Below are 23,051 nucleotides of genomic sequence, written 5' to 3'. Positions count from 1 at the left end.
ATAAATCACGTTCTGGCGTTTGATGAACCACTACTATCATCAAGATAACGGTAACCCATTATGTTATTAGTAAGATCTCAATTCATGAAAATCATTTAAACATGTATAATAATGTTAATCATGTTTATTGTTATTATAGTCCCAGTAAACACACGACGTACTCCCAACGTCGGTTAATGGTCGTCTGAACGTCATGTCTGGATTGTACGTCGTACCAACGTTGTGGGAACGTAAAATCCCAACGTTGGATGCAGACGTAGAGACGACGTTATAAAATTACGTCGGATTTACGTAAATTTAGTACCCTGTCAGGACGTAACATTTTATTACGTTGTGACGACGTGCTTATAACAGTCATAATCCGACGTAACATTTTGTTACGTTCTGTCAACATTATAATAACGTAGTGAACAGACCCTGTAAATACCAGCTTACACATTAAAATCTGGTTTTATGGGAGAATTTTGTGGTTATGAGTCTGACTAGATACAGCATTCACCTTCATTGAAATGTGCTAACGATTTTTTCGATTTTCAAAATATCACCCCTTTTCCCCCGCACAGACATAATTAAAATTATTTGCACCAAAATATCCAAGAAAATATTACAAATTCAAATTAAATGTTCTCATATAAATATTTATACCATTATCAAGTTTTGTCATTTATTATTTTTAATAATTTTATAATCGTTTTATAATAGTGCATGTTCAGCAATCCTCGGGTTTTACCGCCGCATACTACGAAAACTCTGAGCATGCGCACTTTTACCGCCTGAATTTTGAAAACAGTGATAAAAGTTGCAGTGAAATCTATCTCGATTCAGATTCCAGAACAAAGAAAAAGGTAAAATATAAATTGCACATTACTTCAAAAAGGTTTTCCATGATAACAACAAGTATAATTCAAAAAAATATAACATCTGTCGCCGTGTAGGACGCCTCGTTCAAATCTGTTGACTCATTGACTAGTTACCGAGTTGAAATATGATACTTCTTCTTTTAATGTCAATATATTATTGCACTGGTACATTGTACAGGATATTTAAGCCAACATTTGTGTTTTATGAAACCATTTTCAAACTTCTCCATTAACTTGTGTTTTTTTTAAAGATATATTAAGCAATTGACTATAGAAAGTAAAAAAGGGGGAGGGCAATTGTTTTCTCTCCATGACACCTCTTATAATCCTTATATTTAAAAGCTGTAAGTTTTTTTTGCACTTATTTTTAAATATTGTTGGAATCATAAAAGTCTGATCAATATCACAAATGCGAAGCTACATTTTTTTAGATATCTCTGTACATAACAAACTCGCCCCATTACCTGATTATAATCTCAGCACATTACAAACTTGCCACATTTAATACAATCTCGGCACATTACAAACTTGGCATATTACAAACTCGTCCTATTAATGATAATACTACATGTATCACCAGTCGCAAGCGTGAAGACTAGTCTATATATAACTGGTGGTCGTCCTAGACCTGCATGAAATATTTGCCACTGAACATAGCGAAACCAACAATCAATCAATGTTTAACTGGGTCTGACATAGGAATAGACAATTTTACCAATAAAAACTGTCATAGATACGCGTCACAGAAACTTTAAAAAAAAAGCCTTCCAAGATGTCATAATTATTTAGACTAAGATCCATGTGCACATACCAGTTGGGAAAAATTGGGTAAAATTATCCTTTTGTTAGGGTAAAACCTAGTTTACTGGGGTTAAAAAAAACAGTATATAGCGAAGTCTTATTTGCTTTTCAATTTATGGTATGGAATGCATGTACATTTTTCACTTACATTTTTTTGTACCTAGTTCTCCCAAAGATTTGTTGGACTGACACACATGTAGTATGTACACAGACTGATCAATATAGAAGATAATTGATTGTATTTATGATTTTTTTCCAGAATCTTGTATAAAAATTCACAGATCCAATGTGTGATCATGTGTCTGAGGTTGTGGAATGCACAAGATGGACCAAGATATAAAAAGGTAAACATCATGATCAGTTGATCAGCTCTTTGTATGCCCTCCTTCACTGGGCCATATGGTTTTACTGTTGTACTGTATGTACATACATGTACATGAACATTGAACTCAAAATTGGTTTCTGAACTCTAACTTTAGTTTGCCTGAACCACATGTTATGACATTTATACACAATGCTTGTTATCATAAAACGCAAAATTTTGATTTTTGAGACCATCTGTTTAACTGTTCTTTATAAGTTACTAGTATGTCCTTCAATGATAACATCATTTGTGGCTCATGGACACTTTATTCTTTGATTAATTTTATAAATTAAATGATAATTGGTTCATTTATAGATAATAATAAGATTGCGTTCATTGGCATATATGATATACACAACAGCCTGGGTGGATTTTGTTTTTTCCACCGGCCCACCGTGAACAACCCACCTGTGCCCACTCCAGCTATAATTCTTTTTTTTTTTGTAAGAAATATTGATTATAATTGCTTATCTGATTTTTTCAATTGATTGTAAGTTTGCAAGTCTTTTGATTTAACAAGCTAGTAATTTTACCCACCCGGTGCTCACTCCCACTGTGAACGTGTAGACGAAGCAAAACCCACCTGAGTTGTAGTGTAAGGTCTTGCTGTTATGATGTGAATGATAAATTTATTAACATGTCAGATTAAGGTAAAATCCTAAGAATATCTTAAATGAATTGATGAATGAAAATTTTGAGAAACCATATACTTCCTTTTAATACGCCTGTTTTAATACTGAGGTGGTTGTTTTTGAAATACCAAGATGCAAATTAAAGGGAGTGTTGTTCTTATATATTTTTCATTCTGTCTGTGCTGGGGGTTTAAAAAAAGGTTGTCCCTGGGGGTGGAAACAACCATAATTTCATATCATATTTTCTTTTAAACAAGGACAAAGGTTAACTAAAAGTTATTAATATCATATTCTGCTGAAATTATGTTCAAATTTCGAACATACATTATCAAAATATGTTTATAAAATTGGCAGATACAAACATCTCAGTAACAACACAACATGATTATGAATCTGTAAGATTCATTATACCACCGACCGCGCATAAAAAATATTGATTATGTTTAAACAAGGATATTTTTTAAGAACTGCTGTTATTCCTAAGTTGGGATAAAAAAAATTATTTTATAATATATATGAATTTTTTTTCAGAGACTGGAAACCAACACAAGACCAGCTGATGAGATGGCAGAAAACCAAAACTTTGAATGCCACGTATACAACCGACACAAGACTAGAATTTGGAATAAAATTTCAAAAAATCAGAAACATACTATTATTTTATTATTGGTTCATGTACATAAGAAAAAAGAAGTCCTAACTTTTGGATAGGTCTTTCTCTGGTATGTCAATGGAAAAAAGCAATAGTTGGTTTGATTGAATTTCAGTTATTTTCTTCATTGTGGGATATTTTTAGAAGTGTGTATAAGTTGGTCGTGTGGTCTAGTGGTATGGCTGCTGTGCAGGCGATTTGGTGTCACGATATAGTAGCATGAGTTTGAATCTCGGCGAGGGAAGAACAAAAAATTTGTGAAAGCAAATTTACAGACCTAACATTGTTAGGTTGATGTTTAGACGAGTTGTATAAGTTGTGTAGAAATATATATTTGAAAACTACAGACTTTGGGGACTTTTCCAAACATTTTTCGTAGCCTGTTCTTGTGTAGGGAATCCAGCTGAATGATTCTACAGTACATATTAAGGTATATGTGGTAGTTTTTTGTACTTCTGAATAATTCATTAAAAAATGTTTCCATTGTCAAAACGAAATCTAGATTCTAGAATTTCCACCGTCATATAGTGAAACTATTAGTCTAGGACACTGAAACCCTAAACATTTAGAAGTTGTAGCATGTACCAAAGTGTCATTTTGAAGGCTGTACGTTTACCATAATTGCTAACATATTTAATATTTGATTTTAGGAAAGAGGGTTTTACTTGTCTCATTGGCCATCATACAAAATCTCGCCTTTTGAATAGTATTATGTGTTAAATTTTAGAAGGAAAGTTGCTTTTGTTAAATGTAAATGTGTAAATCTTGTACTTCAGTATTGCAAAAAATAAAAATAAAACTTTAACGTTAAACTGTGTGAATCATGAATTGGACAAAATACATTTGATATTTAAACCTGACTAAAAGGTAACCATATTGGAAACTGCTGGCAGTTTGGAAGTAAAGCACTTATCAACATTGTTGTTGTTTTTTTAATGTAATTTATAGGTGTTTCTTGTTTTTATATATATATATAGATTAGACTGTTGATTTTCCTGTTTGAATGGTTTTACACAAGTTATTTTGGAGCCCTTTATATCTTGTTGTTTGGTGTGAGTCAAGACTCCGTGTAGAAGGCTGTACCTTGACCGTTAATGGTTTACTTTTATAAATTGTGATTTGGATGGAGAGTTGTCTTATTGGCACTCATACCACATCTTCCTATATCTATTGTGTACAACTTACCTACATTGAAAATTTTACTACTAAAAAAACAGGTGAAAAGAAGAAAATATAGGCCCTGTTTACTTCTTCAATGAAATTTTATTGCTCTTATCAATCAAATGAGGACAAGGGTCATTTACAGTTGAGTTGCAACGTTGTCACAACGTCTAATGAAGGTCATAAATTACGTCACAAATTACGTTGTGACAACGTTGTGTGGATGGTTGTCAGCACGTGCCTTGGAGTTCACAAAATTACGTTGTACCGACGTAATTTCACTACGTTGTCACAACGATAGTATTACGTTGTCACGACGTAATGCCAACGTTGGATTGTTTACTGGGGTTACTATATCATTTAACCTCAGCATGGTTTGTCATGGTTGTGTAATGATGGCAGTTTTTACCGACCTTGACAGGCCATACAGCCCTTTAACGATCAGTATGGTTGTGTGGCGAAAGCAGAAACATTTTTTTCAGAGCAATATACGTGTGATTTGAGATACCAAAAACACAGTAAGAATTTAAACTTTTCATAAAAGATTTGTGATATAAATGTAAACATTTAAGTTGATGTATTTATACACTACATATGCCATGACAACAAATGTTACTTTGCGTAACCATATGCAATACCTGTTGTTCCTGGTGTTGAAGTCTCAATAATAACAGATGAAATATCATTATTTGCATTTTGAGATGTTGTACTTGATAAATCCTGTGTAGTATAATGCGTACTTTTCGTAGCTATTGCCGATGATGTGTCGCTAGTTATCATGTTCATGAACTCTGTCATAGCTGAGACTCTTGTAGACACAGATGGTTTACTAGTCCCTTGGGTATTTTTCTCGGTCATAGTAACAGTTGTTCGATCTGTAAATAGTGTTGCCTTTAAAACTAAACAATATACCAACAACACAAAAGACAATACAAATCGAGAAAAATCAGTGTCTTGTCAAAAATGAAAAATGGTCAAACAAATCAAAGGAACCAAACCCTTCGGTTAGGATTGATAGCATGAGCATGTTAATCATGCACGCTGTATCAGTACAAAAAAAATATTACAGTTGTATTGCCTCAACATAATTGTTTTTTTTAACATTTTACAGATTCCTTTTTAACAGTAGCATTGTAACATACATATATTTTTTAAAAATGCATGAAATAACATTACAATCAAGTGTGTCTTCTTAAGCACTGAAAATATGTATTCATGTTCCACCCTTGTAAAGTACAGAATTCATACAGTACACATAGCTTTTAAGTACAAAAAGGCGGGGGGGGGGGGGGGGTTGAATATCTCTAGAAGAGCTGTCTCTCTAAGATCTGAACTGCATACTTGATTGGAGACAATGGGTTTACAACATAGGAACAGACGAAAAAACCCTCAGGTCATACACATATATTTTTAATACAATATAAGAATAGAACGATTTGGTATGCGCTACAAGGGAAAAAAATGTAATGCATTGGGTAAGACTCATGCAGCCGTGACTTGACATGCACAGCGAGATAATGACTGAAATAATTTTGTTTTAGTTATACAACTGTGGATATCCGTATTGTATTATAGGGTTTGCCCTAGCATACATTTCGTTTCATCGACAACTATCTAAACCCGCTAACGTACACAAGTTGAATTCGAATTCCAATAAACAATACGTTTCGAGTAAGTAAAATTAAACTGTCAATAGTTGTATCTTGAAATAAAAATTATCTACAAATCTTCATTATCAATAAACCTAAATAGATTGCATCACGCATGCACATGTACTATTAGTAAAATCACAAAAATACTGATCTTAGAGGGAAATTAGATTCGGAAAGTCCATTATCACATGGCAAAATCAAATAACAAAACACATCAAAAACGAATGAGCAAGAATTGTCATATTCCTTACTTGGAAAAGGCATTTTCAAATGTAGAAAATGGTGGATTAAACCTGGTTCTATAGAGCTTACCCTCTCATTTTATTAACAGTCTCATCAAATTCCGTTATATTTACATGATGCGTTAAATCAACATTCATAATTAATAAAATAGTCAAAATATATGTAAGAAATCGTAATAAAAAAAAAGTCAAAAATATATGTAAACATCGTGAACAAAAAAATCGTTAGGTGTATCTTACGAGTACGTGTGCCTTACAACCAACAAAAACAAACGAAAAACTGCTTGGATCGAAAGCAAATTCCAAAATTGAAATCCGCCACATATTTTAAACATTTTTATTTTCATAAATCGTTGGTTGTCATGACATCACCTTCATTAAATTAGCGTCCACAATATTTACTCGTTAGATTGATCTCATTGGTACTTGTGAAATACAACTGTATATACATATATTGACTAGTTACTATTTATCTCATGACTATTTACTAGTAATAGCTGAGAAGAACGTGAAATTCATTTTAATTTGGATATTGACCCATACATAAGGAATTGATCAGGATCTGTAATATTATTTCATGGTATTGTTAGTGCCGTTTGTATCTTAAAATTCTTCCGTAGACTTTAATACTATTTGTCAGATTTATCTCATAGTAAGATTTCCGGCTGACTGCAGTTTCAGCTAAAGATGTCCGTAAATGAAGATCATATAAGAAAAAAAGACATGCATGGACATTAATTGTGTGTTGCTTAAGTATATTTTTTATAATTATGTATTGGTGTTTCGATTATAAAATTCCGGCAACATTTACATTTTTACTACTTTAATATGATTATTGAAATATCGCATTTTGTATTGATTATTAGAAACATGAAATTGAGAATGGAAATGGGGAATGTGTCAAGATACAACAACGCGACCATAGAAAAAAACAACAGCAACAGGTCACCAACATGTCTTCAATGTAGCGAGAAATTCCCGCACCCCGAGGTGTCCTTTAGATGGCCCCTTAACAAATATATACTAGTTCAGTGATAATGAACGCCATACTAATTCCCAAATTGTACACAAAAAACCTAAAATTAAAATAATGCAAGACTAACAAAGGCCAGAGGCTCCTGACTTGGGACAGGCGCAAAAATGCGGCGGTGTTAAACATGTTTGTGAGATCTCAACCCTCCCCCTATACCTCTAGCCAATGTAGAAAAGTAAATGATAGTTTTGTTTGATAAACATTTTTTTTTAATAAAGCTTTTTATTAGACTATTTACTGGATCTGTTATAATATGAACTATACGACGGGTGTCACCTGTCGAGTAGGATCGGCATTCCCTTTCGCTTCACCTGCACCACTAGTTTTTGGTGGGGTTCGTGTTACTTATTCTTTAGATTTCTATGTTGTGTCATGTGTACAATTGTTTGCCTGTTTGTCTTTTTCATTTCCAGTCGTGGCTTTGTCCGTTTAATTTCGATTTATAAGTTTGATTGTCCCTCTTGTATCTTTTGTCCTTCTTCTAAATACAGTTGCCTAAATAACATGAATAACGTTTGAAAGGAAAATTTATTGAATATAGACATGAAGGCGAAAGATGTACGTGTTTCCCCCTTTATTTTGAATTAAAGACCCATGTGTATCGTATTTGTATGTAATTTTTTCATAACAATATAAGTTTGAAAATTACAAGGATTACTTAAATACTTAATCGTACTACTTAGTATCAAAACTTTATAAAGAAAACTACACTTTATCTTAAGAACTGAACATTGTTTTTCTTCTATAGTGCTGATTGTTATTGATATAAGTTTAAAACCCCCAAATCATAAAAATTAGAATAAATATGGCAAATATATAACCAAATGAGATTGTATGAATGTCTGTAAGTAACATTAATACGTTGATAAGAAATAACAAAAGTATGGTAACTGATAAATTCAGAGTGCATGAGAGTATCATGAGCTAAACTAATATTGTATTTTGTGTTTGAGACTCTTTGAATGCATATTTTATCATGTATAGCATTTGTCTACAGAATAAGAGTATAAAGGTCGGGTTATTTCAGAGTATTTTTTAATCGTATAATATTTACTGTCACGTTAATGACGTTTTTCTTTATACACTTAGTACTCTGCAATATGTTACAAGATTTTTATTCCGAAGAGTTATCGATACCCGTTACTTGTTCGTAAGAATATATTGAAAGTAAGAGAATTATGAATATTACGAAAGTTAGAAAGATATATTGATAATATTGATAATGTGTTTTTATCTAAGATTGAATATTGAATAAGCAAAAAATTATTTGGAATTTTCTTTCTGCCGGTTGATATTTATATACACTGATATTGTACAGTGTGTTTTGCACTCATGTCGTAAAGGTTTGATCGTCTAATGTGTTATTTGTCGTTTAATCAACAGGTGTGGTGAAAAAGAACTGACCGAATATTTCCCGAAGTTATACAAAATTGATAAATATTTTGGTTGAAGTTTCTTCCTGTAATTCAGATAAACTTGTGCCTTGATTTGAAAAAAAGACGGGTAATATAATATTTTGTAATGAATTAATACAGCGACTCTATAATTCATAATAATGTATTAGCACACTTCTTAAAATGTACACTTTCTGTGATATTCACCTATTATCGAGACAGTAATCAGGCGATAGTTGACATATCCTCCACAAGTGTCGGTTTTGTTACCTGGACATTCAATAGCACATTCATCATCATCAACTTTGTAATACGCCGACGGTTCCGTTTTCCGACAATAGCAGTATGGCCTCTGCAATATAGAAAATAATGACAATATAAATGAAATCTTATATATCATAGTCATAGTGTTACTAAGGGAACTAATGAAACTACAAGTTTAGTGTTAAACTAAGTTTATGACAAAATAAGATGAAATATATCTATGTTTAAATCGATATGTTTGACGTTTTTATTCCTCTTATTTTGAAGATTGTTGACATTTCTACATTTTTAAATAAAACTTGTGTTGAATATAACATTAGTCATTTTTTGTTTTTTGTTGCAGAGAGAAAAAAGAAAAAGAAAAACACGTTCAAATTGATGTTTTTGTCGAGCCTTCGACTTTAGTCGAAAAAGCGAGACTAAGCGATCCTACTTTCCGTCGGCGTCGGCGGCGTCGTCGGCGGCGTCCACAAATATTCACTCTGTGGTTAAAGTTTTTGAAATTTTAATAACTTTCTTAAACTATACTGGATTTCTACCAAACTTGGACAGAAGCTTGTTTATGATCATAAGATAGTATCCAGAAGTAAATTTTGTAAAAATAAAATTCCATTTTTTCCGTATTTTACTTATAAATGGACTTAGTTTTTTCTGCAGGGAAACGTTACATTCACTCTGTGGTTAAAGTTTTTAGAATTTTAATAACTTTCTTAAACTATCCTTGGTTTGAACCAAATTTTGCCAGAAGCTTGTTTATGATCATAAGATAGTATCCAGAAGTAAATTTTGTAAAAAAATAAATCCATTTTTTCCGTATTTTACTTTTAAATGGACTTAGTTTTTCTGCGGGGAAACATTACATTCACTCTGTGGTTAAAGTTTTTAAAATTTTAATAACTTTCTTAAACTATCCTTGGTTTGTACCATACTTGGACAGAAGCTTATTTATGACCATAAGATAGTATCCAGAAGTAAATATTGTAAAAAGATAACTCCATTTTTTCTGTATTTTACTTTTAAATGGACTTAGACTTTCTTCCAGTTAACATTACATACAGTCGGCAGTTTAAGTTTTCAAAACATTAATTAGATTCATTAACTATCCTAGATTTTTACCAAACTTGGACAGAAGCTTCTTACAATCAAACGATAGTATCAAGAGGATTTTTTTTATTGATTTTTTTCCTCATTTGTTGTTGAGCCTGCGATTTACAGCAAAAGTAGGCGAGACACTGGGTTCCGCGGAACCCTTACAATTTTGTAACAAACTTGTGTTGAATATAACATTAGTCATTTTTTGTTCTTAGTTGGTGAGAGAAAAAAGAAAAAGAAAAACACGTTCAAATTGATGTTTTTTCATAAACAAGCTTTTTTCGGTCCAAATACGGTAGAAATCCTTGATTTTTAAGAAAGTTATAATAGTTTCATAAACTTTAATCCCAGAGTGAATATTATTGACGCCGCCGACTACGGCGGAACGTACGATTACTCGTTTTTTCGACAAAAGTCGGGGGCTCGACAAAAATAAAGACGATCAATTTTTTTTAATATATAACAAATAAAGGCAACAGTAGTATACCGCTATTACTGTTGATAATAATTATATAGTATCCAGTAATATGTAAAAAAACAAATATTCCAAAAAGGGACAAAAGATGTACCAATAAAATATAAAATTCTTTAATGTTTAGGTCACTTTACACATGTTTTATGACTACAAACTATGTATATCTAATTTGTTCATGTATAAGCAAGCAGTGTTGGAAACACTATAATAATTATATTATTGTTTTCATCTGATTTAAAGTCAACCGACCCTTCATATTCAAAACATATTTCGGATTTCTTAAAATTTGATTATAGTTCATACAGAAAAAAAAACATCAAGTGAATGTAATATGTGATGGTCTCAGTGTAGTTGATAATCTTGCTGCAAAATTATTTGGCTGACAATTGTCAAAGCTGAGAATGTATCGTGTATTGACTGTTTTGAATACTGCATTGGGAATCTTAAATTCCGTTTGAATGAAGAAACGAATGTTTAATCCCGAATCAGAATGCCTCAAATGTCAAGCTTTATTTTTAAAATTTTAAATTTTAGTCACATTTATCAACTTAATTATCCTTCTAGGCTACTTCGGGAAACATCAAGTCGGTAGATTATTTCAAGATTTTAATAGCAGATATTTCTTAAGTTTAAATAGTTTACCGGTGGTTGCACTTTCAATAGATAAAGCTTACAAGAGATAAATTTCTCCTAGATGTGCAATCATGTATTACAGTTAATACAATGTTTGTTCTGTTATGTCTTGTACACAGCATGTGATGCATGGATAAAGGTAGTCTCGTACGTATAAAATTTCACAGAACGTGATTGTCAGAATACTAACACAAATATAACGAGATGGACACGTTATAATATTCATAAGTCCGAAGAGATTTTCTGGATAAACATACTGTTACAACGCTCCAAGCTTTATTTTGAAAGCCAACGATGAAAACATTATTGGAAAGCTAAATGGCAAAAGAAATTTATTAATAGATCTATGGTCTCTCACTTTGAGGTAAAGGAATCATACGTTTCATTATAATAACAAACTAAATAAAAATGTTGAATATCAGCTTTAATTTATACATAATTGACAAATAAATTATTAGATGCATTTATTAATGTCAAATGTTACTTCGGGAAGCTATCCATTCCAAAGGTTATTTGAAGATTGTAATAGCAGATACTGATATTGCTTGAGTTAAAATAGTTTACCGTTGGTTGCAATTTTTTAATAGACCAAGCTGACCATTGGTGGTCTTTATCTTCTGCTGGTGTATATCTATACAGATTCACGTTTTCTTTTTCTTTTTTAGCTAACCATAATTTGAAAATCAAATGAAAACAGGAAACATGATTCATGTATATAAACATAAATATTATGGATCTTTTTGAGGCAAACACAACTTACATATGTTCCAGAATATGCATCATTACAGTTACGTTCACATAACCCGTTAGTTAGGTTTAAAATCCGATGAGGTGTTCCCCATAATGTATCAAATTTATAGCATGAATACCTCTCTGCAGAATCTGCAAAATAAGAACATTTTGATATGGTACCAATGAATTTTCATACGTTCAATATAAGTTGACATCGAAAAACGATGTCTTTTGTTTTTATTCTTATATAAACCATGTACATTTAATATTTATGCAGTTACAAATATTCACCAAAAGCTTAAAAAATTCTGTTGAAATTTATGACGGAAAATGGTTTAAAAACATATTTTCAAACGAACTGTACATGCCATCACATATTGATCGCTTATCTTTGAGTATTCATTTCTGCTTGAAGAAAGTGACAGATAAGTGATCAATCAAGTGTGTTTGTGTTACACATAACATACTTTACGGCATGCTATGATGTTTCAGACGTACAATTTTAAATGAAACTTTTAGTTTTGTATATTGTTCACACATGTCGTGCATACATACAATTATATGTTTTAAGTTTATTTCATTCCTTTTTTATTTTATGTTTCTTATTCTTAATTAGCAAGTTCAAAATAGGGAATTGCAACTGCAAATGTGTCAAAGTGACAACAATTCGACCATAGAGTCGGGCAACACATGGGTCTATAAAGCAGGGGGAAAATTCAACACCTGCAGGCGGGCTTCGCTGACTCTTAACATAAACAACTGTAGTTCAGCAACATGAACGGCGCACAGAACTACGAAACATACAAATGAACCAAAACGAATGACTTTCAATAATTTAAATAACTACCTTAGTTTGTTCTTATTAAAACAAGGTTTTTTAACGAACGTTATCTGCTCTTTGGTCGTATTATTGTCTCTTTGACATACTCCATATTTTATCTCTTAATTGATGCATTTTCATTCTCATGCATAATAGACTACTCCAGTTCTACCAATTATAAATAGTTGTGATCATTTCGCTATTTAAATGAAATGCTTTTAGTCATACAAATAAAAATTTGTTCCTTAGTGTAAAGGAATGTAAAATACATATAAACATCCTCATTAATGCCTCCCTTTTTGTCACTTTAATAATTTCGAACGTTATGTTGTTGATTTTCACTTAAAACTCTGTAAACAGATTGTTGTTATATGAAAAACAAGGTTTATAGCGAAATACTCGTAGCAGGAATAGACAAAGAAGTATTTTCAGCAAAAAGATCACAGAAACAATACCAAAAATGATAAATAGAGTCCCCTTTTCGCCCAAAAATAAAGCTGTTATTGGAAAGTAGAATGCTTCTGCCACATATATATGGTATGTTTTTGACCATACAGTGCACATATATCGGGTTCTAGCATCATTAAGTCACGCCTAAACATGTAAATACTGAAATCTTCACCAGTTTAGTATTTTAGTTAAATCTTAGACGGTTTCCCGGTTTAAATCTAAGCCCTCCATAGATATCAAAGATGATATTATTCTCGGAAATCCTTTTGATACAACATTTTTATATTATACCTTGTCTAAGAATTCCAGCTTTCATATACATGGAAAGCACAATAGTAGTCTGACATTCATTTAAGCGGTCATAGGTAGGTTATCGTTATATATTTTGAATATCCAACTGGCGCTTTAGGCCCTCCGTTAACATAGAAGATAAAAAGTGTACTCAATTCCTCAAGTTTTGTTTGTATCTACATATTATCTAAATGTCTTCTTAATAGTAGGCAGATTGAGAGATCAAGGGTCTCTCACTCTTGTTCTGTACCCTTTGTCCTTAAATTTTGACAATGTTTAGCTGAATAGTTATCAAAAGTACCAGGATTATAATTTTATACGCCAGACGCGCGTTTCGTCTACATAAGACTCATCAGTGACGCTCAGATCAAAATAGTTAAAAAGCCAAATAAATACAAAGTTGAAGAGCATTGAGGATCCGAAATTCCAAAAAGTTGTGCCAAATATGGCTAAGGTAATCTACTCCTGGGGTAAGAACATCCTTAGTTTTTCGAAAAATTCAAAGTTTTGTAAACAGGAAATTTATAAAAATGACCATATAATTGATATTCATGTCAACACCGAAGTGCTGACTACTGGGCTGGTGATACCCTCGGGGACGAAACGTCCACCAGCAGTGGCATCGACCCAGTGGTGTAAATAGTTATCAAAAGTACCAGGATTATAATGTTATACGCCAGACGCGCGTTTTGTCTACATAAGACTCATCAGTGACGCTCAGATCAAAATAGTTAAATAGCCAAATAAATACAAAGTTGAAGAGCATTGAGGATCCAAAATTCCAAAAAGTTGTGCCAAATATGGCTAAGGTAATCTACTCCTGGGGTAAGAAAATCCTTAGTTTTTCGATAAATTCAAAGTTTTGTAAACAGGAAATTTATAAAAATGACCATATAATTGATATTCATGTCAACACCGAAGTGCTGACTACTGGGCTGGTTATACCCTCGGGGACGAAACGTCCACCAGCAGTGGCATCGACCCAGTGGTGTAAATAGTTATGAAAAGTGACAATCTTAACCCTCTGTAGATATCGAAGATGACATCACCTGCTTCACCTGCACAACTAGTTTTTGGTGGGTTTCGTGTTACTTATTCCTTAGTTTCTATGTTGTGTCATGTGTACTATTGTTTGTTTGTTTGTCTTTTTCATCTTCGGTCGTGGCTTTGTCCGTTTTAATTCGATTTACAACTTTGACCGTCCCTCTGGTATCTTTAGTCCCTCTTTTATTAGAGCTTAAATACAGTTGTCTAAATAACATTTGAAAGACAAATTAATTGAAAATAGACATGTATTTGACAGATTTACGTGTCCCCCCTCGTGTGTATCGTATTGGTATGTAATTTTTCATAAGTTTGAAAATTACAAGGATTAGTTAAACACTTACTCGTATTATCAAAACTTGTATAAAGAAAACTACACTTTATTTTAAAACTAAACATTGTTTTTCTTCTATAGTGCTGATTGTTATTGATATACGCTTAAAACCCCCAAAACATAAACATTGGAATAAATATGGCAAATAAATAACCAAATGAGATTGTATGAATGTCTGTAAGTGACATTAATATGTTGATAAGAAATAACAAAAGTATGGTAACTGATAAATTCCGAGTGCATGACAGTATTATGAGCTAAACTTATATTGTATTTTGTGTGTGAGACTCTTTGAATGCATATTTAATAATGTTAAGCATTTGTCTACAAAATAAATATAAGGTCGGGTTATATATTTCAGAGTATTTTTTAATCATATGATATTTACTGTCACGTTTATGACGTTTTTCTTTATACACTTAGTACTCTGCAATATGTTACAAGAGTTTTATTCCGTAAAGTTATCGATACCAGTAACTTGTTCGTTAGGATATATTGAAAGTTAGAGAATTATGAATATTACGAAAATTAGAAAGATATATTGATACTATTGATGATGTGTTTTTATTGGAGATTGAATATTAAATATGCAAAGAAATATTTGGAATTTTCTTTCTGCCGGTTGATGTTTTATATATACACTAATATTGTACAGTGTGTTTTGCACTCATGTCGTAAAGGTTTAATCGATTAATGTGTTATTTTTCGTTTAATCAAAAGGTGTGGTGAAAAAGAACTGACCGAACATTTCCCGAAGTTCTACGAAATTGATAAATATTTTAAATGAAGTTTCTCCCTGTAATTCAGATAAACTTGTGCCTTGATTTGAAAAAAGAAGGGTTATATGATATTTTGTAATGGATTTAAGACAGCGACTCTATAATCTATAACAATGTATTAGCACACTTCTTAAAATGTACACTTTCTGTGATATTCACCTATTTTTGAGACAGTAATCCGGTAACCGTTGTCGACATCTCCACAAATGTCTCCATTGTCACCTGGACATGTATAAGTACATTTATCATCATCAACTTTTTGTATCGCCAACGGTTCCGTTTCCCGACAATAGCACTGTGTGTGCTACAATATAAAAAATAATGACAATACAAATGATATTTTATATATCATAGTCATAGTGTTACTAAGGGAACTAATGAAAGTACAACTTTAGTGTTATACTAAGTTCATGACAAAATAAGATAAAATATACCTATGTTTAAATCGATATGTTTTACGTATTTAATCCTCTTATCGTAAAGATTGTTGACATTTCTACATTTTAAAATAAAACTTGTGTTGAATATAACATTAGCCATTTTTTGTTTTTTGTAGCTGAGAGAAAAAAGAAAAACAAAAACACGTTCGAATTGATGTTTTTCATAAACAAGCTTTATTCGGTCCAAGTATGGTAGAAATCCTTGATTTTTAAGAAAGTTATTACAATTTCAGAAACTTTAATCCCAGAGTGAATATTATTTGACGCCGCCGTCGCCGCCGATACGACGGAACGTAAGATCACTATTTCTCGTTTTTTTGACACAAGTCGAAGGCTCGACAAAAATAAAGACGATCAAAATTTTGTAATATATAACAAATAAAGGCAACTGTAGTATACCCCTATTACTGTTTATAATAATGAGATAGTAACAAGTAAAATGTAAAACAAAACCAACAGAATATTCCAAGCAAGCAGTGTTCGAAACACCATTATATTATTGTTTTCATCTGCTTTAAAGTCAACCGACCCTTCATATTCAAAACATATTTCGGATTTCTTAAAATTTGATTATAGTTAATACAGAAACAAAACATCAAGTGAATAAAATATATGATGATGGTCTCAGTGTAGTGGATAATCCTGACACCCCTAGATTCCTGCTGCAAAATTATTTGGTTGACAACTGTCAAAGCTGAGAATGTATCGTGTATTGACTGTTTTAAATACTGCATTTTGAATCTTAAATTCCGTTTGAATGAAGAAACGAATGTATTCGGGTTTAGTTTTCTGTAATACGTTAATACTTCAGTTTCATTGTGTATATACCTTTCATATTCATTTGTTAAAATTTACTGTTTGCAATAGCATGTATCGTTCTATATAATAATGGTGTTCTTATCCCGGGCATAAAAACAGTGCCGTATTTGGCAAAACCTCTTCAACTTTTGATCTTCAGTGCTGTACAACATTGTTCTTTTTTCACTTTCGATCTTTTTACATCTGGGCGTTATGTATTCGCGTTTAGTTTTCTGTAATTAGTTAACACTTTAGTTTCATTATGTATATCTCTTTCATATTCATTTGATAAAATGTACTGTTTGCAATAACATGAATTGTTCTATATAATAAGTATGTTCTTATCCCGGGCATAAAAACAATGCCGTATTTGGCAAAACCTTTTCAACTTTTGATCTTCAGTGCTGTACAATTTTGTACTTTTTTCACTTTCGATCTTTTATATCTGGGCGTCACTGGTGAATCTTGTGTAGACAAGGCGCGTTTTTTGCGTATTGAATTTTAAACCTGATGCTTTTTGTTATCTATTAATCATGTTCTTCTTTGTCTAATATGTTCTCCTATTTATTTGTATTGTAGTTTTTTAATATTATGTTGTCATTTCAATGTTATATTTAACTCTGCCATTAAAGTGCGAGGTTTGGCATGCCTCAAAACCAGGGTCAACCCACCACTTTTATTCCCCTTTAAAAGTGTCCTGTACCAAGTCAGGAAGATGGCCATTGTTATATTATTGTTCGTTTCTGTGTGTGTTACATTTTAACGTTGATTCGTTTGTGTTTTCTCTTATTTTTGAGATATTGAGATACGACGTGGCACGGTACTTGTCTATCCTAAATCATGTATTTGGTTTTGATGTTATATTTGTTATTCTCGTGGTGTTTTGTCTGTTGCTTGGTCCATTTCTGTGTGTGTTGCCTTTCGGTGTTATGCCGCTGTTCTCCTCTTACATTTAATGCGTTTCCCTCGGGTTTAGTTTGTTACCCCGATTTTGTTTTTTGTCCATTGATTTATGAGTTTTGAACAGCGGTATACTACTGTTGCCTTTATTAATCCCGAATCAGAATGCCTCAAATGTCAACCTTTATCTTTTTTTTTAAATTTTAGTCACATTTATCAACTTATCCTTCTAGGCTACTTCGGGAAACTATCAAGTCGTTAGGTTATTTCAAGATTTTAATTGCAGATATTTCTAAAGTTTAAATAGTTTACCGTTGGTTGCACTTTCAATAGATAAAGTTTACAAGAGATAATTTTCTCCTGGATGTGCAATAATGTATTAAAGTTAATACAATGTTTGTTCTGTTGTATCTTGTGAACAACATGTGATGCATGGATAAATATCATAGGTAGGATGGTACGTATGAAATTTCACAGAACGTCATGGTCAGAATACTAACACAAATAAGTCCGAATAGTATTTATGGATAAGGAATTAAGGGATTAGGAACGCTTCAACTTCATATTTGAAAGCCAACGATGAAAACATTATTGGAAAGCTTAATGGCCAAAAAAAGAATCTATTAAATAGATCTAAGATCTCCCTCTCTGAGGTAGAGGAACCATTAGTTTCATTATAGTTTCAAACTTAATTAAATGTTGAATATCGACTTTGATTTATATATAATTTACACATAAATTGCACATTGGCAAATGCATTTATTAATGTCAAATTTTACTTCGGGAAGCTATCCGTTCGGAAAGCTATTTCAAGATTTTAATAGCAGATACTTATATTGCTAGAGTTTAAATAATTTACCATTGGTTGAATTTCAATATACGAAGATGACCATCGATGGTTTTTATCTTCTGCTGGTATATATATATATATGCAGGTTCATGTTTTTGTTTTAGCTAACCATAATTTGAAAATTGAATGCAAACAGGAAGCATGTGTTATGTACATACAAATAACGTTTATATTTCTTTCTTTAGTCAAAAACAACTTACAACTGTTCCAGAATATGCATAATTACTAGCAGCATCTTTACAGTAACCTTTACATAACCTGTTAGTTAAGTCTTTATTCCAACGAATTTTTTTCCATAATACATCATCGACTTTGAGTTTATAGCATGAATACCCCTCTGCAGAACCTGCAACATAAGAACATTGTGATAGGGTACCAATGAATTTTCATACGTTCAATATAAGTTGATATTGAAAAACGATGTGTTTTCTTTTCATTCTTATATAAACCATGTACATTTAATATTTATGCAGTTGCAAATATTCACCAAAAGCTAAAAACAATTCTGTTGAAATTTATGACAGAAAATGGTTTAAAAACATATTTTCAAACAAACTGTACATGTCATAACACATTGATCGCTTATCTTTGATTAATCATTTCTGCTTGAAGAAAGTGACAGATAAGTGATCAATCAAGTGTGTTTATGTTACACGTTGCATACTTTTCGGCATGCTATGACGTTTTAGACATACTATTTAAATGAAACTTTTAGTTTTGTATATTGTTCACACATGTCGTTCATACATACAATTATATGTTATAAGTTTAGTTTTTTTGTTTTTTTATTTTATGTTTCGTATTCTTAATTAGCAAGTTGAACATAGGGAATTGCAACTGCAAATGTGTCAGAGTGACAACATTTCGATCATAGAGTCGAAATCAGACAACACATGGGTCTTTAAAGCAGAAAGGGGATTCAACACCTGCAGGCGGGCCTCGCTGACCCTTAAAATAATCAACTGTAGTTCAGCAAAATGACGGCGCACGAAACGCCTAAACATACAAATGAACCAAAATGGATGACTTTCAATAATTTTGATAACTATCTTTCTTCGTTCTTATTAAAACATGGTGTTTTAACGAACGTTATCTACACTTTGGTCGGATTATTGTCTCTTTGTCATATTTCATATTTTTATTCTTAATTGATGCATTTTCATTCTCATGCATAATACATGTCATAGACTACTCCAGTTCTACCAATTATAAATATTTAAATGAAATGCCTTTCTTCATACAAATAAAAGTTTGTTCCTTATTGTAAAGGAATGTAAAATGCATATGAACATCTTCATTAATGCCTCCCTTTTTGTCACTTTAATAATCTCGAACGTCATGCCGTTGGTTTTCATCTAAAACTCTGTAAACAGCGAACGATTGTGTTTTTTTTTAAAAAAACAAGGTTTATAGCGAAATACTCTTAGTAGAAATAGACAAAGAAGCATTTTCAGCAATAAGATCTCAGAAACAATACCACAAATGATAAAAGGAGTCCAGTAAGATCCCTTTTTTACCCAAAAATAAAGCTGTTATTGGAAAGTAGAATGTTTCTGCTACATATATATGGTCTATTTTTGACCATACAATACACATATATCGGGTTCTAGCATCATTTAATCATGGCTAAATACTGAAATCTTCACCATTTTGGTATTTTAGTTAGATAAACGATTTCCGGGTTTAACTCTAAGCCCTCCATAGATATCAAAGATGACATTATTCTCAGAAATCCTTTTGATACAACATTTGTATATTATACCGAGTCTAAGAATTCCAGCTTTCATATACATGGAAAGCACAGTAGTGGTCTGACATTCATTTAAGCGGTCATAGGTAGGTTATCGTTATATATTTTGAATATCCAACTGGCGCTTTGGGCCCTCCGTTAACATAGAAGATAAAAAGTGTACTCAATTCCTCAAGTTTCGTTTGTATCTACATATTATCTAAATGTCTTCTTAATAGTAGGCAGATTGAGAGATCAAGGGTCTCTCACTCTTGTTCTGTTCCCTTTGTCCTTAAATTTTGACAATGTTTAGCTGAAAAGTGACAATCTTAGAACTCTGTAGATATCGAAGATGACATAATTCTCAGAATATTTTTTTATACAATCTTTATATATACAGAGTCTATGAATTCGTCCAGTTTTATGTACATTAAAAGAACCGGGGGTCTGACCGTCATTTAAGCGGTTTCAGGTAGGTTTTCGCTATTTATTTTGAATATCTAAATGGCAATTTGGACCCTCGGTAAACATAGGAGGCAAAGTGTGTACCCGAACTTAAGCGGTCTCAGGGAGGTGAACACTATATATTTCTGTTTTTTTGGCTTTCCAGATTTATTTCTATGTATATTTCTAAATGTTACAAGAGTCATCGGGTTTTGTTTTTGTTTTAAGAAATATAGATATAAAATGATTTTTTTTTGTGTTTTTTATTGATAAAAACCTATATATCATAAAGACAAATATGCAACATACACAAGCATTGAAATGGGGTAATATTCGAGGAAAACGAGAGTTTAAGACAATTCTATGGGGTCATAAAACGTTTTCCTACGTATATTATATTATTTTATGATTTACAAATAAATCTAAATATCCAACTGACTGCTAGCAGCCGAATAACGAACCAGCTGGTAACTTCACAAACATTAAATATTTTGATATGAGTGTCACTGATGAGTCTTATACAAAACGCGCGTCTGTCGTACTAAATGATAATACTGGTACCGTTGACAACTATTTCCTATTTATGCTCAAATTGGGGCGTTTTTAATGACTACATGTATATCAGTTGAAATCTTTCACATAAACTAATTGAATCAACTGATATAGACACTGAAGTGTTACAAAAGTGTCCAAAATCTTTCATCAAATGAACTTGAAATTTGAGGAAAAAAACGGCTCCTGTAACAATAGAATTTAATCCAAAATGTTAAAACGCAATCATAATGATGATTTATAGAAAATGATTTTCTTCTTTTGATTATCTAATCCAGATTCGTCTATGAACATGATGAGTCATGTGAGTGTCAGTGTGACGCGTTAATCCTTTATTTTTTTTTTCACTTAAAAAAAATAATTTATTAAGTAACAGTTTTACTATTTGGGTTTTCCCATCAAATAGTTGCATTTCGTGTCTAGTATTTAAGTAATCTTGATAATATATAATACTTAAAATTAAAATTCAAAATCAATATGCAAATGATAATGTTTGTTATTATATCTCAAAGCCTCTAAACTATCAACTTAATCTGTTTCTGTTTTATTGAAGGGCGCACCATATGTTCTTTATTCTTCTTAGCGTTTCTATACTCTTCAAGTTTTATCGAAGGGCACATCATATGTTCCTTATTCTTTATAGCGTCTCTTTACTCTTCAAGTTTTATTGAAGGACACACCATATGTTCCTTATTCTTATTGTTATAAACTCACAGACAGCTATGATAAAAGACATGAGAGTTGTTTTTTTGATAAGATGCTAGATCAAAATGTTATTCAACGCATCGGAACAATATTCGTATATCATGGGATATCAAGATCAATGGTGACGTTGCTTCGTTTACCATTTTTTATAGTCCCTTCCTTAATTCAACTTTGTGCATTACATAGATATTTCATCGTTTCTCAACTTTCTTGCCTTGGATTTACGATTCTGTTTTTGACAAAATATTATAACAAAAATTGCACAGTGTCCGGACACATAAAGTATTTTATAATTAAGAACAGTCTTGTCAATTTCGCCATATTTATAAATAATATAAATGAAACGTCCTTACAATATACTCATTGTGCACATACATAAAATAGTTGCCATTTGACGTTTTCCTACAAACAAAATCCATTAACCGACATTAAATACTAATAGTATACTATTCCCAGAAGACAACCTCACATACATTTTATTTTAAAGTACAAATAAAATCAGACATTTCAGTGTTCAAATAGTTTAATTTTGTTATAACCACCATCCTGAACTACTAACTTAATGAATGTTCAAACAATAGTACAGAGATGAAATGCTGACAAACTAAATTAATGCAGAAAAGATTTTGCATTTATAATCATTGTTTATACAATCCATCCTGACATATAAAAACTACATCTGATTTATTATGCAGCCATAAAGATTTACATACTAAAGTGAAAACATGGTCAGTTTGCAATACCAGTCAGCCTGAGGTATTAACACTATTGAAATTTTGTTACGTATCAATATATCATGTAAATTGTTAAAAAGGGAGGACATGCTGGCACTCTAAATTTAAGAGAACAAAATTTTGTAGTGATTGTGTTTCAATATTGCTGTCATTTGTATTGTACATGTGCATTAAATTCTGACGTAAAACTATTG

General features: G+C 31.8%; 1 protein-coding gene and 1 long non-coding RNA gene across 2 annotated transcripts; one reads left to right on the top strand and one right to left on the bottom strand.

The window, feature by feature from the left end:
* The first annotated feature begins 723 nt into the window (after positions 1 to 723).
* On the top strand, positions 724 to 4,070 carry LOC134719774 (uncharacterized). The gene is made up of 3 exons (XR_010107697.1): positions 724 to 845; positions 1,921 to 2,005; positions 3,189 to 4,070. It is a non-coding gene; the product is annotated as an uncharacterized LOC134719774 (long non-coding RNA).
* A 1,012-nt stretch (positions 4,071 to 5,082) lies between these two features.
* Positions 5,083 to 19,367, bottom strand: LOC134718142 (uncharacterized). The gene is made up of 6 exons (XM_063580632.1): positions 19,358 to 19,367; positions 18,894 to 19,039; positions 15,865 to 16,009; positions 12,016 to 12,137; positions 9,062 to 9,143; positions 5,083 to 5,345 (listed from the first exon to the last, which is right to left on the bottom strand). The coding sequence occupies exons 1-6, from the start codon at positions 19,365 to 19,367 to the stop codon at positions 5,083 to 5,085; spliced, it is 768 nt and encodes a 255-aa protein (XP_063436702.1).
* Positions 19,368 to 23,051: the final 3,684 nt, after the last annotated feature.

Source organism: Mytilus trossulus, chromosome 5, assembly GCF_036588685.1.
Source record: "Mytilus trossulus isolate FHL-02 chromosome 5, PNRI_Mtr1.1.1.hap1, whole genome shotgun sequence".
Taxonomy (NCBI): Eukaryota; Metazoa; Mollusca; class Bivalvia; order Mytilida; family Mytilidae; genus Mytilus; species Mytilus trossulus.
The sequence above is the reverse complement of the archived record's forward strand: the minus strand, read 5'-3'. Positions and strand labels throughout refer to the sequence as shown.

What these genes read in the sequence shown, in the direction of transcription:
- LOC134718142 (XM_063580632.1), bottom strand. An exon ending in ATGCATATTCTGGAACATAT is followed by an intron (nt 9,144 to 12,015) that starts GTAAGTTGTGTT and finishes TCTATATTGCAG; the next exon opens with AGGCCATACTGCTATTGTCG. An exon ending in ATGTGCTATTGAATGTCCAG is followed by an intron (nt 5,346 to 9,061) that starts GTAACAAAACCG and finishes CACTATTTACAG; the next exon opens with ATCGAACAACTGTTACTATG.